Genomic DNA, 21,355 nt, shown 5'->3' on the forward strand with positions numbered 1-21,355 from the left:
TTCCTCCTTTCTTGAACAACATTTTCCACCTTTCAATGTACTTAACTGTTACAGCATACAGGAAATATCACGATTCTTCACAAATACATTTATTATCTATTAATGTAGAGACCATTTTTAAAACCCTAGGATGCGGTTTCATCTGGTCTCGAAATATTTGGACTTTTGGTTTTACTAATTCCTTCAATGCTCTCTCTTTAAAAATATTAATTATCTTAAATTCACCGCTCTCTTTACACCCTTTGTTTTATTCTTTATGGCCTTTTCTGTGAAGATATACAGCATATAGTTGTTTGTTGACTTACAGCACCAGAGATCTGGTTTCAATCCTGACTACCGGTACTGTATATTGAGTTTATACCGCATGGGTTTTCTCCAGGTGCTCCGGTTTCCTCCCACATTCCAAAGACATAAGATTGTAGGTTATTTGGCTTTTGTAAATTGTTCCTAGGGAGTAGGATAGTACTAGTGTACGGGTGATTGCTGGTCAGCGTGGACTCGGTGGACCAAAGGGATGTTTTCACGCTGAATCCGAAAAATATGTTTTTTAACTGGATTCATCTGTGCATGTCTGTACAATTTCCTTTTCTTCATTGTAATATCTTCCATCTCAGGGCCTCATGGTGGCTTGCTACTTATAATCTGTTATTATATTTCTTGTTGATTACACCCTATTCACTTTTTTGATAACTTGTTCTCATTTTTTAAATGGTTTCTGAATACTGCATTCTGTTGTTTATTAGTGGGGTGGTGGATGTCCACAGGTGTAAGAGCCTTTTGTGGATTGACAGCATAGATGCTGAGTTGATGTCTCCTCTGGCTGGGAAGTCTAAAGACAGGGATTGCAAATCAAAAACAGAAAATGAGGAAATACTCAAAAGGGTCTGGTCGTTATCTGTGGGAAGAGAAACAGAATTCACGTTTCCAGTCAGGGAACTTGACCCACGGATAATTTTCTCATGTTTTTTATTTTGAATTGGAGACGGACAAATAATGTGACTTATTTGGGAGGCATATCATCCGTACTCTCACTGCATTCACAAGAGCACACATTTTCCTTACCAAGTAGTGTTGCAACTGCATCCACACCTCCATTGTAGATGCCCCTGTTTTCTCTGGATGGAGAGATGTTGTCCCAGAGGATCTGTACATAGTAGACCACCAAGTAATAGCCAGTAGAGTTAAAAACCCACCAGATGGACCACAACTTCAACCGTGGAGATCGGACGGTATCTGCACCGAGAAACAAGGGCAGGGAATGAGAATCAGGAGGAGAGGCTTTGTGTCATGTCTCACCACAGCACATTTATGAGAACAAAACCACCAACAACATTATAGGACTGCCTCAGAAAACATGGTTTAAACCAACAAGCATGTACAATCATCAGAAGCACATTGCTTATCCTGGTGTCAACCAATGGTTTACCTGGTACCACTAATGAATCTCGTCAGAGGGCTGTGAGTTCACGTCTTACTTCAGAAAGTCAGGAGCACACCACAGTGATGAGAAAGTGCTGGCTTTCTGATCAATTGTGGTGCAAAATATGGTACAGTAATATTTTGCAGAGCAAAGCACATATTGACAGAGTAACCGAGTCTGATGCAAGGTCCCGAACTAAAACATTGCTTATTCATTCCCTCCATTGATGCTGCCTGACCCACTGGATCACTCCAGCGTTTTGTGCTTTGCTCAAGATTCTAGCCATTGCAGTTTGTTATGCCTCCAATATTTTGAAAAGCATTTGAGTCCAGATCAGTATTTACTTTAACTAAATTATCCGCCTGCCCTCACATTGTTAGTTGTGGGAGTTAATTGTTGACATTTTTTCCACTGACTAGGCTTAAAGGGCAGAAGGCTGGCCTTGTGTTTTGCAAAATTCTGCATCCGGGCAAGTTTAGCTTTCTTAGTTTCCTCTACCATCTAAAGGCGATGTTACAGAGGGGTCAACAACTCAGAGCTGCAATATCCCTCTCAATGGAGATGATCACTCCCAGTGAACTAAATTCCTGGCAAACCGTAAGCACAACACCACTTGCAGTAAGATGTTGACACGAGGAACTGCAGATGCTGGTTTACCAAAAAAGACAAGTGCTGGAGTAACTCAGCAGGTCAGGCAGAATTGTGGAGGACATGGATATGTGGCATTTTGGGTCGGGGCACCACTTCAGACTGATTGTAGTAGGGGAAAGAAAGCTGGATGAGACTGGGGCGGGACAAAGCCTGGCAAATGGATACAGGTGAGGGGAGTTTGAATGGCTGATGGGTGTACAAAGGCCAGAGATGAAAAGAAGACAAAAGACTGTGAGTAAGGAGAGACAAAGTGTGAAATGTGAAGCCAGATAAAGGGTATAATTGTGTACTAGTCATGTCTCTACTATTTATTTCATTCCCCTTACATGTTTTTCCTCTACATGCTAAATTTTTGTAAGGTGTCCTTGAGACTCTTGAAAGGCGCCCATAAATATAATTTATTATTATTATTATTATTATTATTGGGTATTTTTAAAGCAGAGATTCTGCTCAGTAGGTTCTTGATTTGTAAGGGCGTCAAAGATTATGGGGAGATGCCAGGAGAATGGGGTTGTGAGGGAAACATAGATCAGCCATGATGGAATAGTGGAGCAGATCCAATGGGCCAAATGACAAATGGCCCATTGGATCTCTAATGGTCTCTAAGAGATATAGGTGGAAGAGGACGGTAAAAGGGATAGTGGGAGTAATGAATGTGTATGAGGTGGGACACAGAGAAGAGAGGAGGGGAAAAGGGGTAGAAGATTCGAGGGGCGCCTAGTCTCGCTGATGTTAGGGCAGCCCCATTGGAAGCACTGAATACAGAAAATGAAGTTAGAGGAGATTTACGTGCACCTCTGTCTCACCTGGAAGGGCTGCGAGGATCCCTGGATGGATGTGTGGGAGGAGGTTTAGGGACAGGTGTTGCATATCCTACAGTTGCAGTGGAAAGTACTTGGGATGTGCATGGTTACTGCAGGACGTGTTGAGTGAACCAAGGAGTTGTGGAGGGAGTGGTATCTGCGGAAAGAGATGAAGATGGGAAGATGTTTCTGGTGGTGGGATGAAGGTGGCAGAAATGTCAGAGAATGATGTGTTGGATGTGGAGACTGGTGGTGTGAAAGGTAACAACCAGGGGGTTTCTGTCCTTGTTCCGTCTGGGGAAAGGGGGAGGGAGATCATGGGTGTAGTAGGATCCATCTATGACAGTCGGGAGGGGGATTACTAAAGAAAGAGGTTTTCTAAAGAAAGAGGATATCTCGGAAGTCCTCAAGTGGAAAGTCTCATCTTGGGAGCAGATGCAGTGGAGATGGAGAAATTGGGAGGAAGGCATGATGTCTTTGCAGGAGGCAGGGTGGGAGGAGGTGTAGGCCACATAAATGTGGGTGTCAGTGGGTTTATAGTAGACTGCGTCTGCAATCAGTAGTCAGTCACCAATTGCAGTAATAAAAGGTTGCACAATTCAAGGATGAAACTCTGAGGCAGCGCAAATAAAAAAAATAGAGAAAAAAAGAACAACGGGTCGTTTAAAGCAAAATCACGTGCAAAATGTAATGGTCATTAATCGTCCAATTGTGAAGCCATGAATTGATCTGCTTTCCCACAGATGGAGGGAGCCAGGTGTGGGCAGGATGGCTTGTAGGGAACTTGGGTGAGGGAGCACTTGTGATGAAGCCTCCTGGAATTCGAATTCATCAGAATACTGGGATTGGATCTCCGAGCTCTGATGGGAGAAGGAGATAGAGCCCAGGTTTGACATCCCCTCTGAAAAGACTAGAAAATGCTGAAAAGACTAGAAATGCAGGTATGTAATGCTGAGGCTTTATAAGGCACTGGTCAGAACGTATTAGGAATATTGCGAGCAGTTTTGGGCCTCATATCTGAGGAAGGATATGTTGGGGAGGATCCCGAGGAGGTTTATGAGAATGATCCTGGGGATAACTGGGTTAATTTATGATGAGCATTTGATGGCACTGAGTCTGGACTCGCTGGAGTTTAGTAGGATGAGGGGAGATCTCATTGAAATTTACCGAATAATAAAAGGTCTGGATAGAATGGATGCGGAGAGGACAAATACATTAGTGGGAGAGTCTAGGACCAGGGGGCACAGCCTCAGAATAAAAGGGCGTGCATTTAGAAAGACGAGGAGGAATTTCATTTCATTGCCACAGACAGCTGTGGAGGCCATCTGGCTATTCTTAAAGCTGAGACTGACAGGTGCTTGATTAGTAAGGGTGTCAAAGGTTACGGGGAGTAGGCAGAAGAACAGGGATGAGAAGGCAATTTAGATCAGCCATGATTGAATGGAGGAGTGAACTCAGTGGGCTAATTCTGCTCCTATGACATGAGCTTATGAACTCTGTGACATCCCTTTTATGCAGCTGGGAGTGGCAGATTAGACTTTGTTCTCCTATTGCATGGACTCACAAATGCAAAGTAATGTTAAAAAGTGTACACTCACTTTTGAGCTCCACCATCATTTTCACCAGAGCCGTCTGCCGCCAGTCCCATCTCCGAGGGGCCTTGGGCTTCTGGCTAACCAGCGTGATAGAAGTCGGCTGCATGGCATCCACCTCATACATGACTGCTCTGTTGGCCTCCAGGGCCCTCCTGTTGAAGAACATGGTCCGTTTGGGCCTCTTGAGGAAGAGGGTGAGGGTGAAGGCGAAGGTCACGAACCCCAGGGAGATGTAGTTCAAGGTGCAGAAGGCCATGTCCCCCAGCGAGACGAAGAGCTGGCCCAGCACCGAGCTGACAAAAACGCCCAGGAGGACAGAGGAGCGCGAGTAGCTGGCGACCTTCTGGTACGACTTGGGCGTGACCAAGGTGAAGATGTAGGAGGAGTAGGCAATGCGGGCCGCCATGGTGATCCCATAGAAGAACTCCATGAACTGCATCTGCAGCACGGTGGATCCGAAGAGCAGCAGCAGACAGATGGCCACATGGCTGACACTCTGCAGGATGAGCACCGGCTTGTAGCGGAGGTAGTCTGTCATCAAGAATATGGGCACCAGCACCGACATGTAGGAGTACGACAGCACCGGCGTTATCTCGTTGGTGACCTGCAGAAAATAACAAGAAGGGGGCCTTTAAGCCAGGTTTCTCAGCACTAATGAACCTCCTACTGAAGAAGGAGGGTCTCGACACAAAACGTCAGACATTCCTTCTCTCCAGAGATGCTGCCTGCCCCGCTGAGTTACACCAGCTTTTTGTGTCTATCTCCTACTAATATTCCTGAGTGTCAGCACGAGAGCATCATCAAACTCATCCAGACATCAAGCCGCAGTGGGAGATATGAAAACCAAAGGCTTGGGCGAGGACAGTGCTGGGTGATGGTTGGTGCGCACTGAACGGGCTGAATGCCATTTGGTGTGTCTCTGTGGTTGATGGAGTGAAGGGTTGTAGTGGTTTATGTTAACAATCACGTAGGGAGGACAGTTCACTGGGAATTCCTGATCTTGCATAAATAAACCCAGATAGATAACGGGACGGATGCAAATGCCATTGTACAATTGTACGTTTACAAATTATAGGAGCAGAATTAGGCCATTCGGCCCATCGAGTCTACTCTGCCATTCAATCATGGCTGATCTCTGCCTCCTAATCCCATTTTCCTGCCTTCTCCCCATAACCCTTGACACTTGTTTAATCAAGAATTTGTCTATCTCTGCCTTAAAAATATCCACTCTTGGCCTCCACAGCCCTCTGTGGCAATGAGTTCCACAGATGAACTACCCTGCGCAGTGCAGTCGTGTTATGGATTGAGCCACTGCTCCAGGGTCCCGTTTTCAATCCTGACCTCAGGTATTTCCTGTGCGAAGTTCTCAGAGGGGATGGTGTTCAATCAGCATGATTTAGGAACAATCCACTGCTTTAATGTCTGCAAGTACGGTCCTGGGCATCTATAGAAACATAGAAACATAGAAATTAGGTGCAGGAGTAGGCCATTCGGCCCTTCGAGCCTGCACCGCCATTCAATATGATCATGGCTGATCATCCAACTCAGTATCCCATACCTGCCTTCTCTCCATACCCTCTGATCCCCTTAGCCACAAGGGCCACATCTAACTCCCTCTATGAATTGGGAAATGGCACCATGAGGTGACAGAAGCAGGGGTGAGCAGCTGAGTTGAGGCTGGAGATGCAGCTCTGCAGAGGTGTAAGTAGATCTTTGTGGTGCAAGATGCAAGAGGTTGAAAGTTCAACTTGGGTCATGTCACATCTAGTTTAGTTTAATCAGGATATCAGGGAACAGGGTATAGGAGAAAGTTCATCCAGGATTAGATACGCAGTGTACACAGACCATAGAACACAAAACATAGAACAGTACATAAACAGGCCTTGCCAGTGCCACATGAGCCATATTAAACTAATCTCCTCTGCCTCACATGATCCATTTCTCTCCCTCCCCTGCATATCCAGGTGCCTGATGGATGGTGTGTCATGCCAAAGGCTGCAGATAGGATGAGATGGTACAGAAGATCCAAGTTGAAATTGTCATCTGTGATGCTGGTGAAATTCATCTTGATGCTAAGTGATTGGAATGATATCGGAAGGGACATTCTGTCTATTGTACCCTGCTGCTTAATCACAGAACTTGAATTCTCAGCCGTGACTTGAAGGAACCGCACTCCTTAGTGTGGCACAACTGATATGAAAGGATTGTGTGTGATGGCAACAGGCATAGCTAGAGAGGCTGAGAGAGAAAGAGACAGACAGAGGCACAGACAGAAAGGCAGAGAGAGACAGAGAGACAGAGCGAGAACGATAGAGGGAGAGAGGGAGAGAGGGAGAGGGAGGGGAGAGGGAGAGAGAGAGAGTCGTGGCATATAAACAAATGTGAAAGAAAGGCAGGATCACTTGATTTGGATGACGCCACTGAGCAGCATTGATTTGCATCTGAATGCAGAATGGGTGGCGATTGTTAGAACTACTTATGCAGTAACACAGAGATCACAGTAACAGATACTGTTTGTTTTAAAATAATAAAATTAATTTTATACATTGAGGTCAAGAAAGGGACCTTTGATTCATATTCTATTTTGATGGGGTTTATTTGGACACTGGCTCAGGCGTGGAACTCTGTGTAACTGGCTTTCACAATTCAACACAGTTAATAATCTACAGTCTTCACACCAACCATCATCCATCTGTCAACTATTGCACAAGAAATCTTCCACAGCAGCCTCACCAGGGCTTCACAGAAAAATACGTGCTTCTGGACAGTTAATTCCCTTTATCATTTTGTTGACAAACCCAATGTCTTCTCTGCTCTCTCCAATTTACATAATTTCACATTCGGTTTCAGTGATGTGGTTGAGTCCAAAACTCTGGTCTTAAGTTCAGTCACGGTCTATTCTGGGTGTGTGTGGGAGGAATTGGGTCAAATAGATCGAGTAATTAAGGTGACGGTATTTCCACGTGTGTTGAATAACTGTTAAATCTGCGGGTTACACTAACATTGCTGATATAGTGAACAGTGAAGAAGGTTAACTAACATTATAACAGGATCTAGATCAACCGGGAAAATGGGCAAAGGAATGGCAGGTGGAATGTAATTCAGAGAAATATAAAATAGCATTTTAGGAAGCTAAACCAGGCCAAAACATACACAATGAATGGCAGTGCCATGGGATGTATTACTGATCAGAGAGACCTAGGAGTACTAATACATAGTTCCCTAGAGGTGGCAACAGTGCAGTGAAGAAGGGGACTGGCACGCTTGCTTTAATTGGCTGGGCGTTGAGTGTAACAGTTGGGATGTCATGTTATGGTTGAACAGAACATTGGTTAGACGGCACTTGCAATACCATGTGCAGTTCTGGTCGCTGTCCTACAGGAAGAGTCAAGAGTCCAGTCAAGAGTGTATTATTGTCATATGTCCCAGACGGGACAATGAAACACTTCCTTGCTGCAGCACAACAGAATATGTGAATATGTAAACATTGTACATAACAGGAAAGAAAAAGAAAAAGTTCAATAAATTACAAATATAGTGCAAATAACAAATAATAATATAGTCTTTTGCAGATCAGAGCTCATAGCTTATTTGTTGTGTTTAATAGCCTGATGGTTGTGGGGAAGAGCTGTTCCTGAACCTGGTCGTTACAGTTTTCAGGCTCCTGTACCTTCTTCCTGATGGCAGTGGTGAGATGAGTGTGTGGCCAGGATGGGGCGTCATTAACCATATAACCATATAACAATTACAGCACGGAAACAGGCCATCTCGGCCCTACAAGTCCGTGCCGAACAACTTTTTTCCCTTAGTCCCACCTGCCTGCACTCATACCATAACCCTCCATTCCCTTCTCATCCATATGCCTATCCAATTTATTTTTAAATGATACCAACGAACCTGCCGCCACCACTTCCACTGCAAGCTCATTCCACACCGCTACCACTCTCTGAGTAAAGAAGTTCCCCCTCATGTTACCCCTAAACTTCTGTCCCTTAATTCTGAAGTCATGTCCTCTTGTTTGAATCTTCCCTATTCTCAAAGGGAAAAGCTTGATCACGTCAACTCTGTCTATCCCTCTCATCATTTTAAAGACCTCTATCAAGTCCCCCCTTAACCTTCTGCGCTCCAGAGAATAAGCTAGAGAATATGCAGAAAAGATTTACAAGGACTGGAGGGCTTGAATTAAAGAGACTGGATAGTCTGGGACAGTTTTTCCTCGAGCCAAGGAGGCTGTGAGGTAGCCTTACAGAAGTCTATAAAATTAGGAGGAACATAGATGGGGTAGATAGTCACAATCCTTTCCTCAGGATAATAAAGTGGAATCGAGGACATAAGTCTATGGTGAGAGGGGAAAAATGTAAAGGGAATCTGAGGGGCAAATGTTTAACACAGAAGGTGATGGGTCTGTGGAACGAGCTGCTATAGGACATGGCAGAGGCAAGTACAAAAACAATGTTTTGAAAAACACTTGGACAAGTATATGGATAGGAATGGTTTAGAGGGATATGGGACAAACACAGGCAAATAGGATTTGTTTAGATAGACATCTTGGTCAGCATGGATGAGATGGGCTGAAGGGCCTGTTTCCATTCTGTATAACTTTATGACCATCACATACACATTAACGCTGATCAAATTTTATTCTCCACACATTCCTATCAATTCCCCTCAGATTCTACATGGGATGTGGAAGGAACCCAGAGCACCCAATGAATTCATGTGGTCACAGGGAGAACGTGCAAATTCCACATATACAAGCATCAGAGGAACCCAGGTCATTGGAGCCACTAGCTGTGCCACTGAGCTGCCCTTACAGAATCTGCTAACAAAAGACCATTCAACCCATCATACCTCTGTCAGCTGTGGAAATAATTCCCCGATTAATCCCCACTCACTACTCGTTCCCCAACCGGCCTGAACTCTTTCCCATTACAAGGCCTTTTGAAAGTTAGTCTTGAATAGTGCTTGCACTTCCATTTGGTCTTGCCTAGCGCTAAACTAAATAATGCTCTGGGACATAAGAGGCTGGTGCATAAATGAAGGACCCAAGATATTGGAAGAAGTGTGTCAGCATGGTTTGCAAAGTGGTTGCCAGATATAAAACTGTTGGAATAAATGGGTCTATTTTGTGCTGGAGGCATGTTATGAGTGAAGTACCCTAGGCATCAGTTCTTGACCCTCAGCTGTTTACTATTTATATAATTACCCAGAGAAGAGGTCAAAATGTAAGGTTTCCAAGTTTGTACATAATATGGAAATAGGTGGAAGGGCTTGTTGCGATGAAGACATTGTGATTTTGCAACACAATATAGAAACATTGAGTAATTGTGTGAAAACCTGATATATGGAGCCAACTCTTCACCTCACACTCTCCCATCCCTCCCCACCATTCACCTCATTGCCCCCTTACCCGCTCCTCTCCCTCCTTCGCTAACTTCACCTCATAAGAGAAAGAGCATGTATTTGTGAGATAAATTAGAAATCTGCCTGACCAACAAAGCTCCTCATCAAACACAGGATGAAGCTTCTCATCAACCCCATTGTCACTAACAACACAGGACACAGACTGTGTTTAAATCTCCCTCAAGTACAAAAATGTTGGCAGGATGATCTAACTGAGCCGTTTAGAACATAGAACAGTACAGCATGGGACAGGCCCTCCAGCCCATGAATTCCATGATGCCACATGAAACTAATCCCTCTGCTTGCACATGCTCCATATCCCTCCATTCCCTGCATATTAATTTGCCTATCTAAAAGCCTCTCAATTGCCTCTCTTGTATTTGCTTCCACAATCGTCCTTGTCAAACACATCTAGGCACCTACCACTATGCACACTTGCCCCACACATCTCCTTTAGACTTTCTTCCTCTGACTGTAAACCCTTTGACATTTACACCATGGGAAAAGGATTCTGACTGCCTGCCTTATCTGCTGTCTACCTTAACTAATCATTTTATTAACTTCCTCAGCTTCCAATGCTCCAGAGAAAACAATCAAAATTTATGCAACCTCTCCTTCGAGCTAATACCCTCTAATCCCAGAAGCAACCTGGTGAACCTCTTCTGCACCTTCTCCAAAGCTCTACATCATTCCTACAATGGGGCAACTAGAAATGCACACAATAGTCCAAATATGGCTTCATCAAAGTTTTATAAAGCAGCAACATGCCTTCCTGACTCTTCTAGTCAATGCCTTGACTGTTGAAGGCAAACTACCATACTCTATATCACTCTATCTGCCTGTATTGCCACTCTCAGGGACCTATGCAATTGGACCACAAAACAAATGGATAAATTATTTCATGTGGTGAGGAAACCTGAGAAAACAAATGAGTACAATTTGGAGGCAGGCCAGGCAAGGTGACTGAAACTTTATTTAAGTAGTATGCAATCTTAAGGTGTGAGCTGGGGTTGGGAGTGGGGGGTGGGGGTGGGGGGGGGGGGTAGTCTCCAGGGCTTACGCAATGAAGAGCACAGTCACAGCAAGGGAAGGCTGTGAGATGAACTGACAGAGGCCTTCGAAACTGCAAATGGGCTGGACTATGAGAGGAGGTTTCCACTTGTGGAACAATATCAAATTAGCACTCTAAGTATAGTCAACAACAATGATAAATTCAGGGGAACCCTGTCCCAAGAAAGTGGGACGTGGTGTCACTGGGTGTGGTTGAAATGAAGATTATCAATGCACAATGAAGCAAGGTGGGATCCTGATAAACTATTTCCTCTGTATTATATATGTGCTGCAATAAAGTTTACTCAAATGTGTTACATTTTACATTGTGGGTAGGTTTACCAAAACTCCTCAGCTGGCCCACTGGCTGGGCTTTGTGTACAGTCCAGCACCCGGGCCAACTCATCATTCACCCAGCCACGGCCCAGTCGGTCAACGAATTGCCGTCGGGAATTTGTCCCTTATTTGGGAGTGAGAAAGTTGGCAACCCTAATTGTGGGTAACTTTATTTGAAATGGAAAGCTGCGGAACTCCTATCGAGTTACTAATGAAGCTTTTACTTAATCCTGCAGAACAGGGAGCACAGCTCATTAAAAGAAAACTGGGCTTGGGCTTGGGTCAGGGAGATGACGGGCCTATTTAAAAAGGATTAGCATAACTTTGTGGAATTACAATAAGGTTAGAGTTGCCTCCTCTTGCAGAACCAAAACCGCTCCATTGAGGAAAGGTTATCCCCTTCCCCACAGACTCCAACTCAAAATCAAGTTGAATCATTTTGATGAAATACATTATTTTACACAACACCTTAAATTGTCTCTGAGCTCTTTGGTGCCAATGAAGTAATTCTGAAGAGCGGTCATTATATTAACGTCGGAAACAGAGCAGCTAAATCGTGCACAGCACGGTGCCACAAACAGCGGTGTGAAATTCTTCAGTTAAACTCCAGTGATATGGACTGAAGAATTTCCTGCCTCTCTTCACCATGATTTCAGTGTTTTTTGCACATCCATTGAAAAGGAAGATAGCTTCAGTCAAACAGCTCATCAGAAATATCTCCCTGACATCTACTACAAACCTACTGACTCCCCCAGCAATCTAGACTATATTTCTTCCCACCCTGCTTCCTGTAAAGACTCTATCCCTTATTCCGAATTCCTCCGTCTACGCTGCATCTGCGCCCAGGATGAGGTTTTTCATACCAGGGCATCAGAGATGTCCTCGATTCTTTAGGAAACAGGGGTTCCCCTCTTCCTTTATAGATGAGGCTCTCACTAGGGTTTCCTTGCTGTCCCGCAGCTTTGCTCTTGCTCCCCCTTCCCGCATTCGTAACAAGGATAGAGTCCATTGTCAGAGTTGGACATGAAAACAATGGAGCGGCTATTCATTCGTCTCCTGAGACCACAAGTCGAGCACGCACCAGGCCCACTAGTTTGCATACCAGGAGAACGCAGTCCTCTACATGCTGCACCGGATCTACTCCTTTTTGGACGAACCAGGTGGCTATGTGAGGATTATGTTCTTCATCTTCTCAAGTGCGTTCAACACCATCCAACCCCTGATTCTGAATGACAAGCTTAAGAAGATGGGGGTAGACTCCACCTTTATCTCCTGGATATGCAACTACCTGACGGGTCGACAACAGTTTGTTAAGCTGGGGGACTGTGTCTCTAGCACAGTAGTGTGCAATGTTGGAGCCCCACAGGGAACGGTTCTGGCCTTGTTCCTCTTCACCCTGTATACTGCAGACTTTAACTATAAGTCTGACACATGCCACGTAGAGAAATATTCAGATGCACAGCGATTGTGGCATGTGTAAGGAACAGGCTTGAGGAGGAATACAGGAACTTGAGCAGTGCCTTCTGTGCCTGGAGTAAAGAGAACTGTCTCATCCTGAACACAGCTAAGACTAAAGAGATGGTGGTTAACTTTGGCAAGTCCAAGCTCCCCCTTCAGCTGGTCAACGCTGCAGGCGCTGACATTGAGGTGTTGCAGACATATAAATACCTTGGAGTGCACCTGGATAACAAACTGGACTGGTCTGTCAACTCTGACGCCCTCTACAAAAAGGCCAGAGCAGACTCTTTCCTCAGAAGGCTCAAATCCTTCAATGTGCGTAATGACATGCTGCACATGTTTTACAACACTGTGGTTGCAAGTGTTATTTTCTACGTTATTGTCTGCTGGGGCAACAGTATTAGTGCAAAAAACAACAAAAGCTGGACAAATTGATTAAACAAGCTAGCTCAGTGCTGGAGGGGAGAGTGGACTCGGGGATGGATGTGCTTGAGAGGCGTATGAGGCGCAAGGTGCAGGTCATCCTGAGAAACCCCAGGCATCCCCTCCATGTAATTCTGGAGAGTCAGAAGAGCACTCGGAACAACAACCGGCTCCTCTCCCTGCGCTGTAGCACGGAGCTGTTCAGGAGATCCTTCACCCCTGCAGCCATTAGATTTTATAATTCGGACCGCTAGTCTGTAAGGGGATGCATTTTTGCATTTTTGCATTTTTAAATTTTTAATTATTGGTCTTTTTAAGTATTTATTGCTCTCAGGAAGTGTCCACATTGTATTTTATGTATTTTCTGTCTGCGTTCGTTTTGAATGTGTGGGTTTGTTGGTTGGGGGCTTCTGGACATCTGAATTTCCCTGAGGGGATCAATAAAATATTTTTTATTATTATTATTATTATTATTATTATTATTATTATTATTATTATTATTATTATTATTATTATTATTCATGGTCCAGCAAGCCTTTCTCTTTCAGGCAGCTCTCGAGACTCAGGTTCGATCCTGACCTTTGCCGCTATCTGCACGTTCTCCCTGTGACTGCACTGGTTTCCTCCGGGTGCCTCTGTTTCCTCCCACATCCCAGCTTGCAGATTGTTAGGTTAATTGCCCCTGGTGTGTGGGCGTGTGGTAGATTCTGGGGGGAGTGTGCAGGCAAGGGGTGTGTGGGCAAAGGAAAGAGGCAGAGTGTGTGGGAGACTGAAAGAGAGGGGACAGAAAGAGGAGAGAGTGTGCATGGAGATAATGAGAGAGGGGGGAACAGAGAGAGAAGGGAGTGGGACTGGGGGGGTGACAGAAAGGGGGAGAACAGAGGGAGGAGCATGTAGGTGTGGGGGAGACAGAGAGGGGGGGCAGAGAGTGAGAGGGAGTGGGTGCGGGGGGAGCCAGAGAAAGGGGGTACAGAGAACGGAGGGAGTGGGTGCAGGGGAAAGAGAGAATGGGAGTGGGATAGAAAGGATGGAGTGGGTTTTGGGAATGACTTAGAGGGAAAAGTGTTTAGAGGAAGACAGAGAGGGGCAGAAGGAAGGAGATAATGTTTGAGGGGGTGACTTAGAGGGGGGAGACGGAGGCAGGCAGTGTGTGGGGGGAGGCGGAGGCAGGCAGTGTGTGGGGGAGAGGGAGGCAGGCAGTGTGTGGGGGAGAGGGAGGCAGGCAGTGTGTGGGGGAGAGGGAGGCAGGCAGTGTGTGGGGGGAGAGGGAGGCAGGCAGTGTGTGGGGGAGAGGGAGGCAGGCAGTGTGTGGGGGAGAGGGAGGCAGGCAGTGTGTGGGGGAGAGGGAGGCAGGCAGTGTGTGGGGGAGAGGGAGGCAGGCAGTGTGTGGGGGAGATGGAGGCAGGCAGTGTGTGGGGGGAGAGGGAGGCAGGCAGTGTGTGGGGGGAGAGACTGAGAGAAGGGACAGAGGGAGGAAGGAGTGGGTGCGGCGGAGACAGAGTTAGGGGGGAGAGGAAGGAGGTAGAGTTTGTGGAAGAGACAGGGGGCGACCGAAGGAGGTGGCAGGGTGTGGGAGAGATTGAGAGAGGGTGAGGGCTTTCAACCACGGGCTTGCTTCTGATTTAATACTTGTGCGGCCCTGAGAACAGGTAGATAGAAATTTGTGATCAAATGTCAGGATGGAGTCCAAAGATAAACTCAAAATGCTGGAATAACTTAGTGGGACTGGCAGCATCTCTGGAGAAAAGGAATAGGTGACGATTCGGGATAGGAAGGGTCTCGACCCGAAACGTCACCCATTCCTTTTCTCCAGAGATGCTGCCTAGCCACTGTTACTCCAGCATTTGTGCCTATCTTCGGGGTAAACCACAATCTGCAGTTCCTTCCTACTCAGGGTGGGGAGCCTTCACTTTGCACCTCAATGGGACTGTGGCCACATAGTGCTCCTTGCATGTGTGGTGTCCATCTCCACTTTCAGTCAGTAAGGCTGCTGATTGTGCACTGTCCCATGTGCACTACACACGTGTCTCAGTGTGAATCAGGAGCAGGTTTGAAATTTGTACAATTTCAACTCGACATGATTTTTAGTGCAAGACACCTGGAGTGAGATTGAATTTTGCGGAATTAGCAGTAAAAAAGATCGGCACCAGCTCATCTCATGTGGAGTTTATTCTCTGTGTTGTTTCTTCCTAAACAGTTCCCAATTTAAAAAGCCTCTTTTGTGACAATTACTTTTTCTCTCTCCTGGCCAAATGACATTTTGGAATGAGCGTACCACAGATGTGCACATATACACAGATATGTGGGGGAAATTGCTCGATACCTCACACCTGCAACACGCCAAGCCACAGTGAGAAGTGGAGCAGGCGCAAAGCTCGGGAAGAACTGCACTCCCTCACCGCCACACTGGATGGAGGCTGAGTTCTGCTGGGGCTTTGCCACACTATTCATGTCTCAGAGACAGGAGGTTTGACAGGAACCTCAGCCCAAAACCCATGGAATGTAACTCTCGGGGACAATCAACCTTCGCAGGGTAAGGTGTTCATCTTTGATCCCAAGCGGACCCAGTGAACGTCAAGAGACACAAGAGATTGCAGATGCTGGAATCTGGAGGCAGTCCTGATGCAGGAATTTGACCCGAGACATCAACCATTCCTTCCTCCCCCACACCTTCCCCCTCCCACAGATGCCGCTCTATTTACTGAGTTCCTCCAGCAGATTGTTTGTTGCTCCAAGCCGACATCATATCTGCTGGCCAGCCCAGACATGATGGGCTGAATGGACTCATGTTGAAAAGTAGGAAAATTCCCGCCTCTGTCCCAGGAAAAATTAATTCCTCAAACAAATTTTCTGATCACCCTGCACTGTGAAGGAAGCTGCAGCGCATAAACTAACACGTGCACTTGGCTGTGAGTACATTAAGATGTGCAATTAGTGGGAAGGGTGTTATATAAATGAAAGTCATTCTTTAATTCCTCTTCCTGTTAGTTTAAGGCAATTTACCCAAATACCCTCGTACACTCAGTAACCCAGAGACTTGCCCCTTCCCACACCCTCAGACCCAAGTCTCCTCACAAACAGCGAGTTTGCTAACCTCATCCTGACTGGATAACGATGCCTCATCTGTGCCTGAACAATTTGCATAAGAATGGGGTCTTTAACCAAAGGCTCAACTACATCACGGCTGCACAATCAGATGGGCTCTGACTGGAGTAAGCGACTGAAAGTTTGCAGGAGATGCTCTGGGAGATGCATGTATGACATGCAGGAATGTCATTTATTATCTCAGCCGTCAGGCCACTCACCTGCTCCCTGGTGAAGTTCTTGTCTGGTCCCAGGAGGTAAGGAGTGATGAAGCTCTCCGCTGGCTTAACCTGAGCCATGAACCCATAGAAGCACAGGTACAAGACGGAGAACTTCCAGCAATCGTCCGGCTCCTCCGGCTTCTCCGGCACCTCAGGATCCATGCTGTTCGAATCTCCTTTGCCTGGATTTCCTCTCTCTCCGGTCAGGCTCATGCACCTTCGCTCCCTCTTGCTATCTATCGGCCAGAGCAGGGGGCAAAGGTGCTCTGCTCCCACTGCACCGTCACCAGCTGGAGGATCAGCCGGGGCAGCCTTTGGGCAAACGCTCGTTCTCAGAGGCGACGGTCCTCCAGGCTAGAGTGCCCTTGTGAAGACTGCGCTTCTTCCTTGTTGCTGCACAGCCGGCACCAAGCAAACCCCGCTCTTCAGTGCTTGGCTGTGTACTCTGTGCTGTCTGCAGAACTCCTTGAGAGTGGAGCTCAATATAAGCAGGGTTTGTCCCCGCCTCCAGCTTGGCAAAAAACATTGGCTCTAACCAGAACCCATTGACCCACAATCCCTTCCCCTCATCAATGCAGGCTGGGACTCGGAGTCTGCCGTCTGCCTGGGCCTCATTAACAGCAGCTCACACTGGACTACGATTCCCAGGGTGCATCACAAGCACAGGCCAGAGGACAGCAAAACACTAGTGCACACCTCCTCCATGGGCGGTCCCTTCAACATTGCCGATGCCTCTCTGGCATTCTGACTGTTCAAGTTTCTTAAAACTCATTTGGTCATCAGAGCTCGTGTAAGGTTTTCACTTAACAGTTCAGTTGTACTGAAAACTGACGACAGCTGCCCCAACCTGTCAGATTCTGCGTCACTAATTCAATAGTTGTTTCATTGCAGTGCCCCAGGGAAACTCCATGAATACAACATTTATTCTGACAGGCTTTACAGAAAAAACAAGTTGGTATTGAGTTTAGCGTGTGTCTCTTCCCAGAATATCAATACCACGCAACGTTAGGGCACGTTACAGCTGACAGCAGATTAAATGCTGCGTAACACAGTCTGAAGCAGATTAAGAAAGAAAACCTTACGTTACTGTATGTTCAAGCTCTTGGTTTACTGGGCAGCAATGTTCATCTTCATCCCTTCTGAGACCTTGATCCCCTTTAGTAGCTCCTTAAAGCACTAGAGAGATGTCGCCAAGGTCTCTGCGAAATAATTTCTGCAAAATCATTTCACTTATCATGCCTGTGGATTCAGAGGATTTTCATGTCGTTGATTTAACTCAATATGAAAATCCTCAGGGTCTAGTGGTGGGATGAAGTGAACCACCCTAAGTATCCGCACTGCGACTGATTTCACCAGCATTGAGGCCCTGGTTATGTTCAGTTGGCTCCATCAGACAGGCCAAGATACACCACATGTCCAGCACCAGACGCTCGAAACAGACGCTCCTCTGAGCTCTGTCATGAGAGGAGATTACGGGCAGATAGAGGAAAAGATTCAAGGACATGCTCAAATCCTCCCTGGGGAAATGCAACATACTGGCTGATTCCCGGGAATCCCAGGTCCAGGTGGGCTCTAAGAGAAGCAGAGTTCGAGATGGCGGTGAGAAACCCTGGGTCCGTGTGTCAGCAGCAGGCTGAAGAGGTGCACCACCTTGTACACTAACCGCCCATTCACTACCGTGGGACAGTATCTACGAGTCTTGTCAGCCATCTTCAAACCCACAGAAGTGAATCATCCTCAATCCCAAAGGAAGAGAAGAAGCCAAGAGGTCATTGCTCCAACTGCGGACACTAATCAATGCAAAGCAAGATTCCACAAATAACAATAAGGTTAGGATCCATTTGGGCATTGACTGTGAACAATGACTGTTGGTCGGGGGCTTGGCTCACCTTTAAAGTCACAACGTGGATGTGTTCCCCAGGAGGCCAAAACAGCACCCCAACTCAGGCTCTCCATGGAAGAGGGGCATCTCGTATGATGCAGCGCTCCCTCGCCACCTCTGCAACCTGGGCTTCAGCCTGGCTTCCTGACCGGCATGTGAGATGCAACTCGGACTTACAACCATGCTTGGAAAGTGTGCAGCCTTTGAATTAGAGCTACTATACACCGCCTGATGCCTGCATGGTCCAGCACAGTAGGTGAAGACGAGGTGAAGTCCAGCCCTCTTTTGTTTCCTCATTAAAACAAAAGTGATGTTGAACAATTTTCCATTGCATTTAAAATGTTGATGAAGTCATAAAGAATGGATCAGGCGGTGTGGTGAGTTTCAGATACGATGAAAATCTTGCTTGCAGAAGCTTCACAGGCACACAGAAAATACACAATAACAAAAATTACACATGTCACACAAAACTTTGACAAGACAGTATAAAGTAAAAGACTGCATCAAAAAACAAGACATTCATAAGAAAAATACACAATTAGTAAACAGGTCCATGGCCATATGAGAGTCACCTGTGGTGAGTGTGCAAATCACAGAGTCTATTTTTCTGCGTGTCTTTCCCACGAAACCACATCAATCCATTCCATATGGCACTAATAGAAATTACATCATGCCAGTCGCAGGAGAAGGAAGCATCAGTCAGGGACTGTTTACTGGTGCACACCTGTGACATACCTAGCAAAGCCACCATCTCACGGACCCAGAATCCCAATCCCAACCTCGGGTGTTGTCTGTGTGGAGTTTGCACAGTCTCCCTGTGACCTTGTGGGTTTCTCTGGGTGCTCCAGTTTCCTCCCACATCCCAAGGACATATCTCTTGGTGGGTTAATTTGCCAGTGAAAAATGTCATTTGTAAATGTGAGAGGTGTAGAATCTGAGTTTATGGGAATAAGGGAGAATGAGACGGGATTCGTGTAAATGGGAGTTGGCAAGAACGTGGTAGGCCAAATGGCCTTCTTCTGTGCTGTATCTCTTGACGACAGCATCCCCTAGTGCAGATAGTTAAGAGGTGAACTACAGAATGTGCTGAAGATAATGAATTGAGTTGCTGATTTGAAGGCAAGAGAAAGGAGTATAATCCTCTGTGAAAGCCAGGCATTTTGGGGAAGTGTTCACACACAGGACAGTAGTGAGCAGGACTATTCCCCCTAAGAACTGTGAGTGCCACAATAAAAACTGATGGACCTTTGCTGGGTGATGATACGTTTTATTGTGACACAGAATAAGGCCATTCAGCACACTTGGACCATAGAAACATAAAAACATAATAATTAATATACTTTGGTCTCCTGCAAATTGCTTTTGTTCATCATTAATTCAATTAAATAGAAACATAGAAAAAAAGATGCAGGAGTAGGCCATTTGGCCCTTCGAGCCAGCACGGCCATTTAATATGATCATGGCTGATAATCCAAACTCATTACCCCACTCCTGCTTTCTCCCCATTTCCCTTGATTACGTTAGCCCTGAGGGCTATATCTAACTCTCTCTTGAATATATCCAGTGAATTGGCCGCCTCTGTCTTCTGTGGCAGAGAATTCCACAGATTCACAACTCTCTCTCTCACAACTTTTTCTCATCTCAATCCTAAATTGCCTACCCCTTATTCTTAAACTATGACCCCTGGTTCTGGACACTCCCAACATCGGGAACATTTTTCCTACATCTAGCCTGCCCAATCCCGTAAGAATTGTATATGTTTTATATATGCTGGTTCCCAACAGAGCAATCCCATCAGTCACATTCTCCCTCTCCTCTCCTGACAATTTACACCCTCTCACATGTCTGCCAACTAGCTGAATGGTCACATGACAGTGGAGATATAGAGTTGGAGTATAGGAAACAGTTGTGGGCTGAATGGCCTCTTTGGCCCTGGGATGCAGAAGGGAAATTATTCGTCAGGATTCCCGATGGGGTCTGTGGCCACCAGTCACTAATCTTCCAATATTTGATTGCCCATCTTGTTTCTATGATGCGGGTTTGTGTAAGTGACAAGGTTCCTTGCGAGGGTGTATCTGGAAGCCCCGACTGCAGGAGAGGATGTGGAGAGGATCTGTGTTTGAGGGGGATGATTAATTTGCAGAGAAAACTCCTGCCAAATCCCTGAGCAGAAGGAGGCAGAGCTGGACTGGCAGGACGTGGTCAATCAGCTGGAGTTCAAACCATTCTGAAATGTTTTGCATTGTCAGTTTTAGAAGCAATTAAGACAGAAAATGGGGAGGGGTGCAGGGAAGAAATTCCTTTCTATTTTAAAAACAACAGAAACCTGCTTCGCATTTTTTTAAAGTTCCGGGACAACCCACTCATAAAACAGATTGTCTGTTCTAAAACAGAGTTTTAAAAGCCAGGGTCAACAAATAGTGGCTCAGTTTGATGCTGTGGGCTGCCGTTACTGTACTTTGTGGTGAACAGTAGGTGGCAGTAAAAAGAGGCTTTGGGAATCATTCCTTTCATCAAAAGCCCATGTGGAATTAAAAAAAAGGAACAGCAGATGCTGGTTTATACCAAAGATAAACACAAAATGCTGAAGTAACTCAACGGGTCAGGCAGCATCTCTAGAGAAAATGGATAGATGATGTTTTGGTTCAGGACCCTTCTTCAGTTCTTGCAGTTTCACTACTATAATATATCTGAAGAAGGGTCCTGACCCGAAACGTCACCTTTCCATTTTCTCCAGGGATGCTGCCTGACCCGTTGAGTTACTTCAGCATTTTGTGTCTATCTTTGAAAGGCCCATCTATTGGCCTAAATCTGCTGCCTTTTTAGCATAGCCCTTACAGTTCCTTATTCTAAAATATTTATCCAATTAATTTTGGAGGGTTCAATCTGGTTGCATCATCTTTTCAGGCTGCACATTCTTGATTATAATTCGCTGCATAAAACTATAAAACATAAAACTAAACGTTGGAGCACTAAAAGTTGGAATTGTAGATTGATACTGAACATTGATACTGGCCCTTTGACCCATT

At 45.9% G+C, this 21,355-nt stretch overlaps 1 protein-coding gene across 1 annotated transcript in view; it reads right to left on the minus strand.

The window, feature by feature from the left end:
• Positions 1-16,982, minus strand: part of slc19a1 (solute carrier family 19 member 1) — a 46,176-nt gene extending 29,194 nt beyond the window's left edge. The window contains exons 1-3 of the mRNA XM_033024419.1: positions 16,445-16,982; positions 4,473-5,073; positions 1,063-1,233 (exon numbers count right to left, since the gene is read on the minus strand). Of these exons, the coding sequence (XP_032880310.1) occupies positions 1,063-1,233; positions 4,473-5,073; positions 16,445-16,657 (985 nt within the window). The 5' untranslated portion in view covers positions 16,658-16,982. The remainder of the gene's footprint in view (positions 1-1,062; positions 1,234-4,472; positions 5,074-16,444) is intronic.
• Between the last annotated feature and the right edge of the window lie 4,373 nt (positions 16,983-21,355).

Source organism: Amblyraja radiata, chromosome 7 (assembly GCF_010909765.2).
Source record: "Amblyraja radiata isolate CabotCenter1 chromosome 7, sAmbRad1.1.pri, whole genome shotgun sequence".
NCBI classification, from domain to species: Eukaryota; Metazoa; Chordata; class Chondrichthyes; order Rajiformes; family Rajidae; genus Amblyraja; species Amblyraja radiata.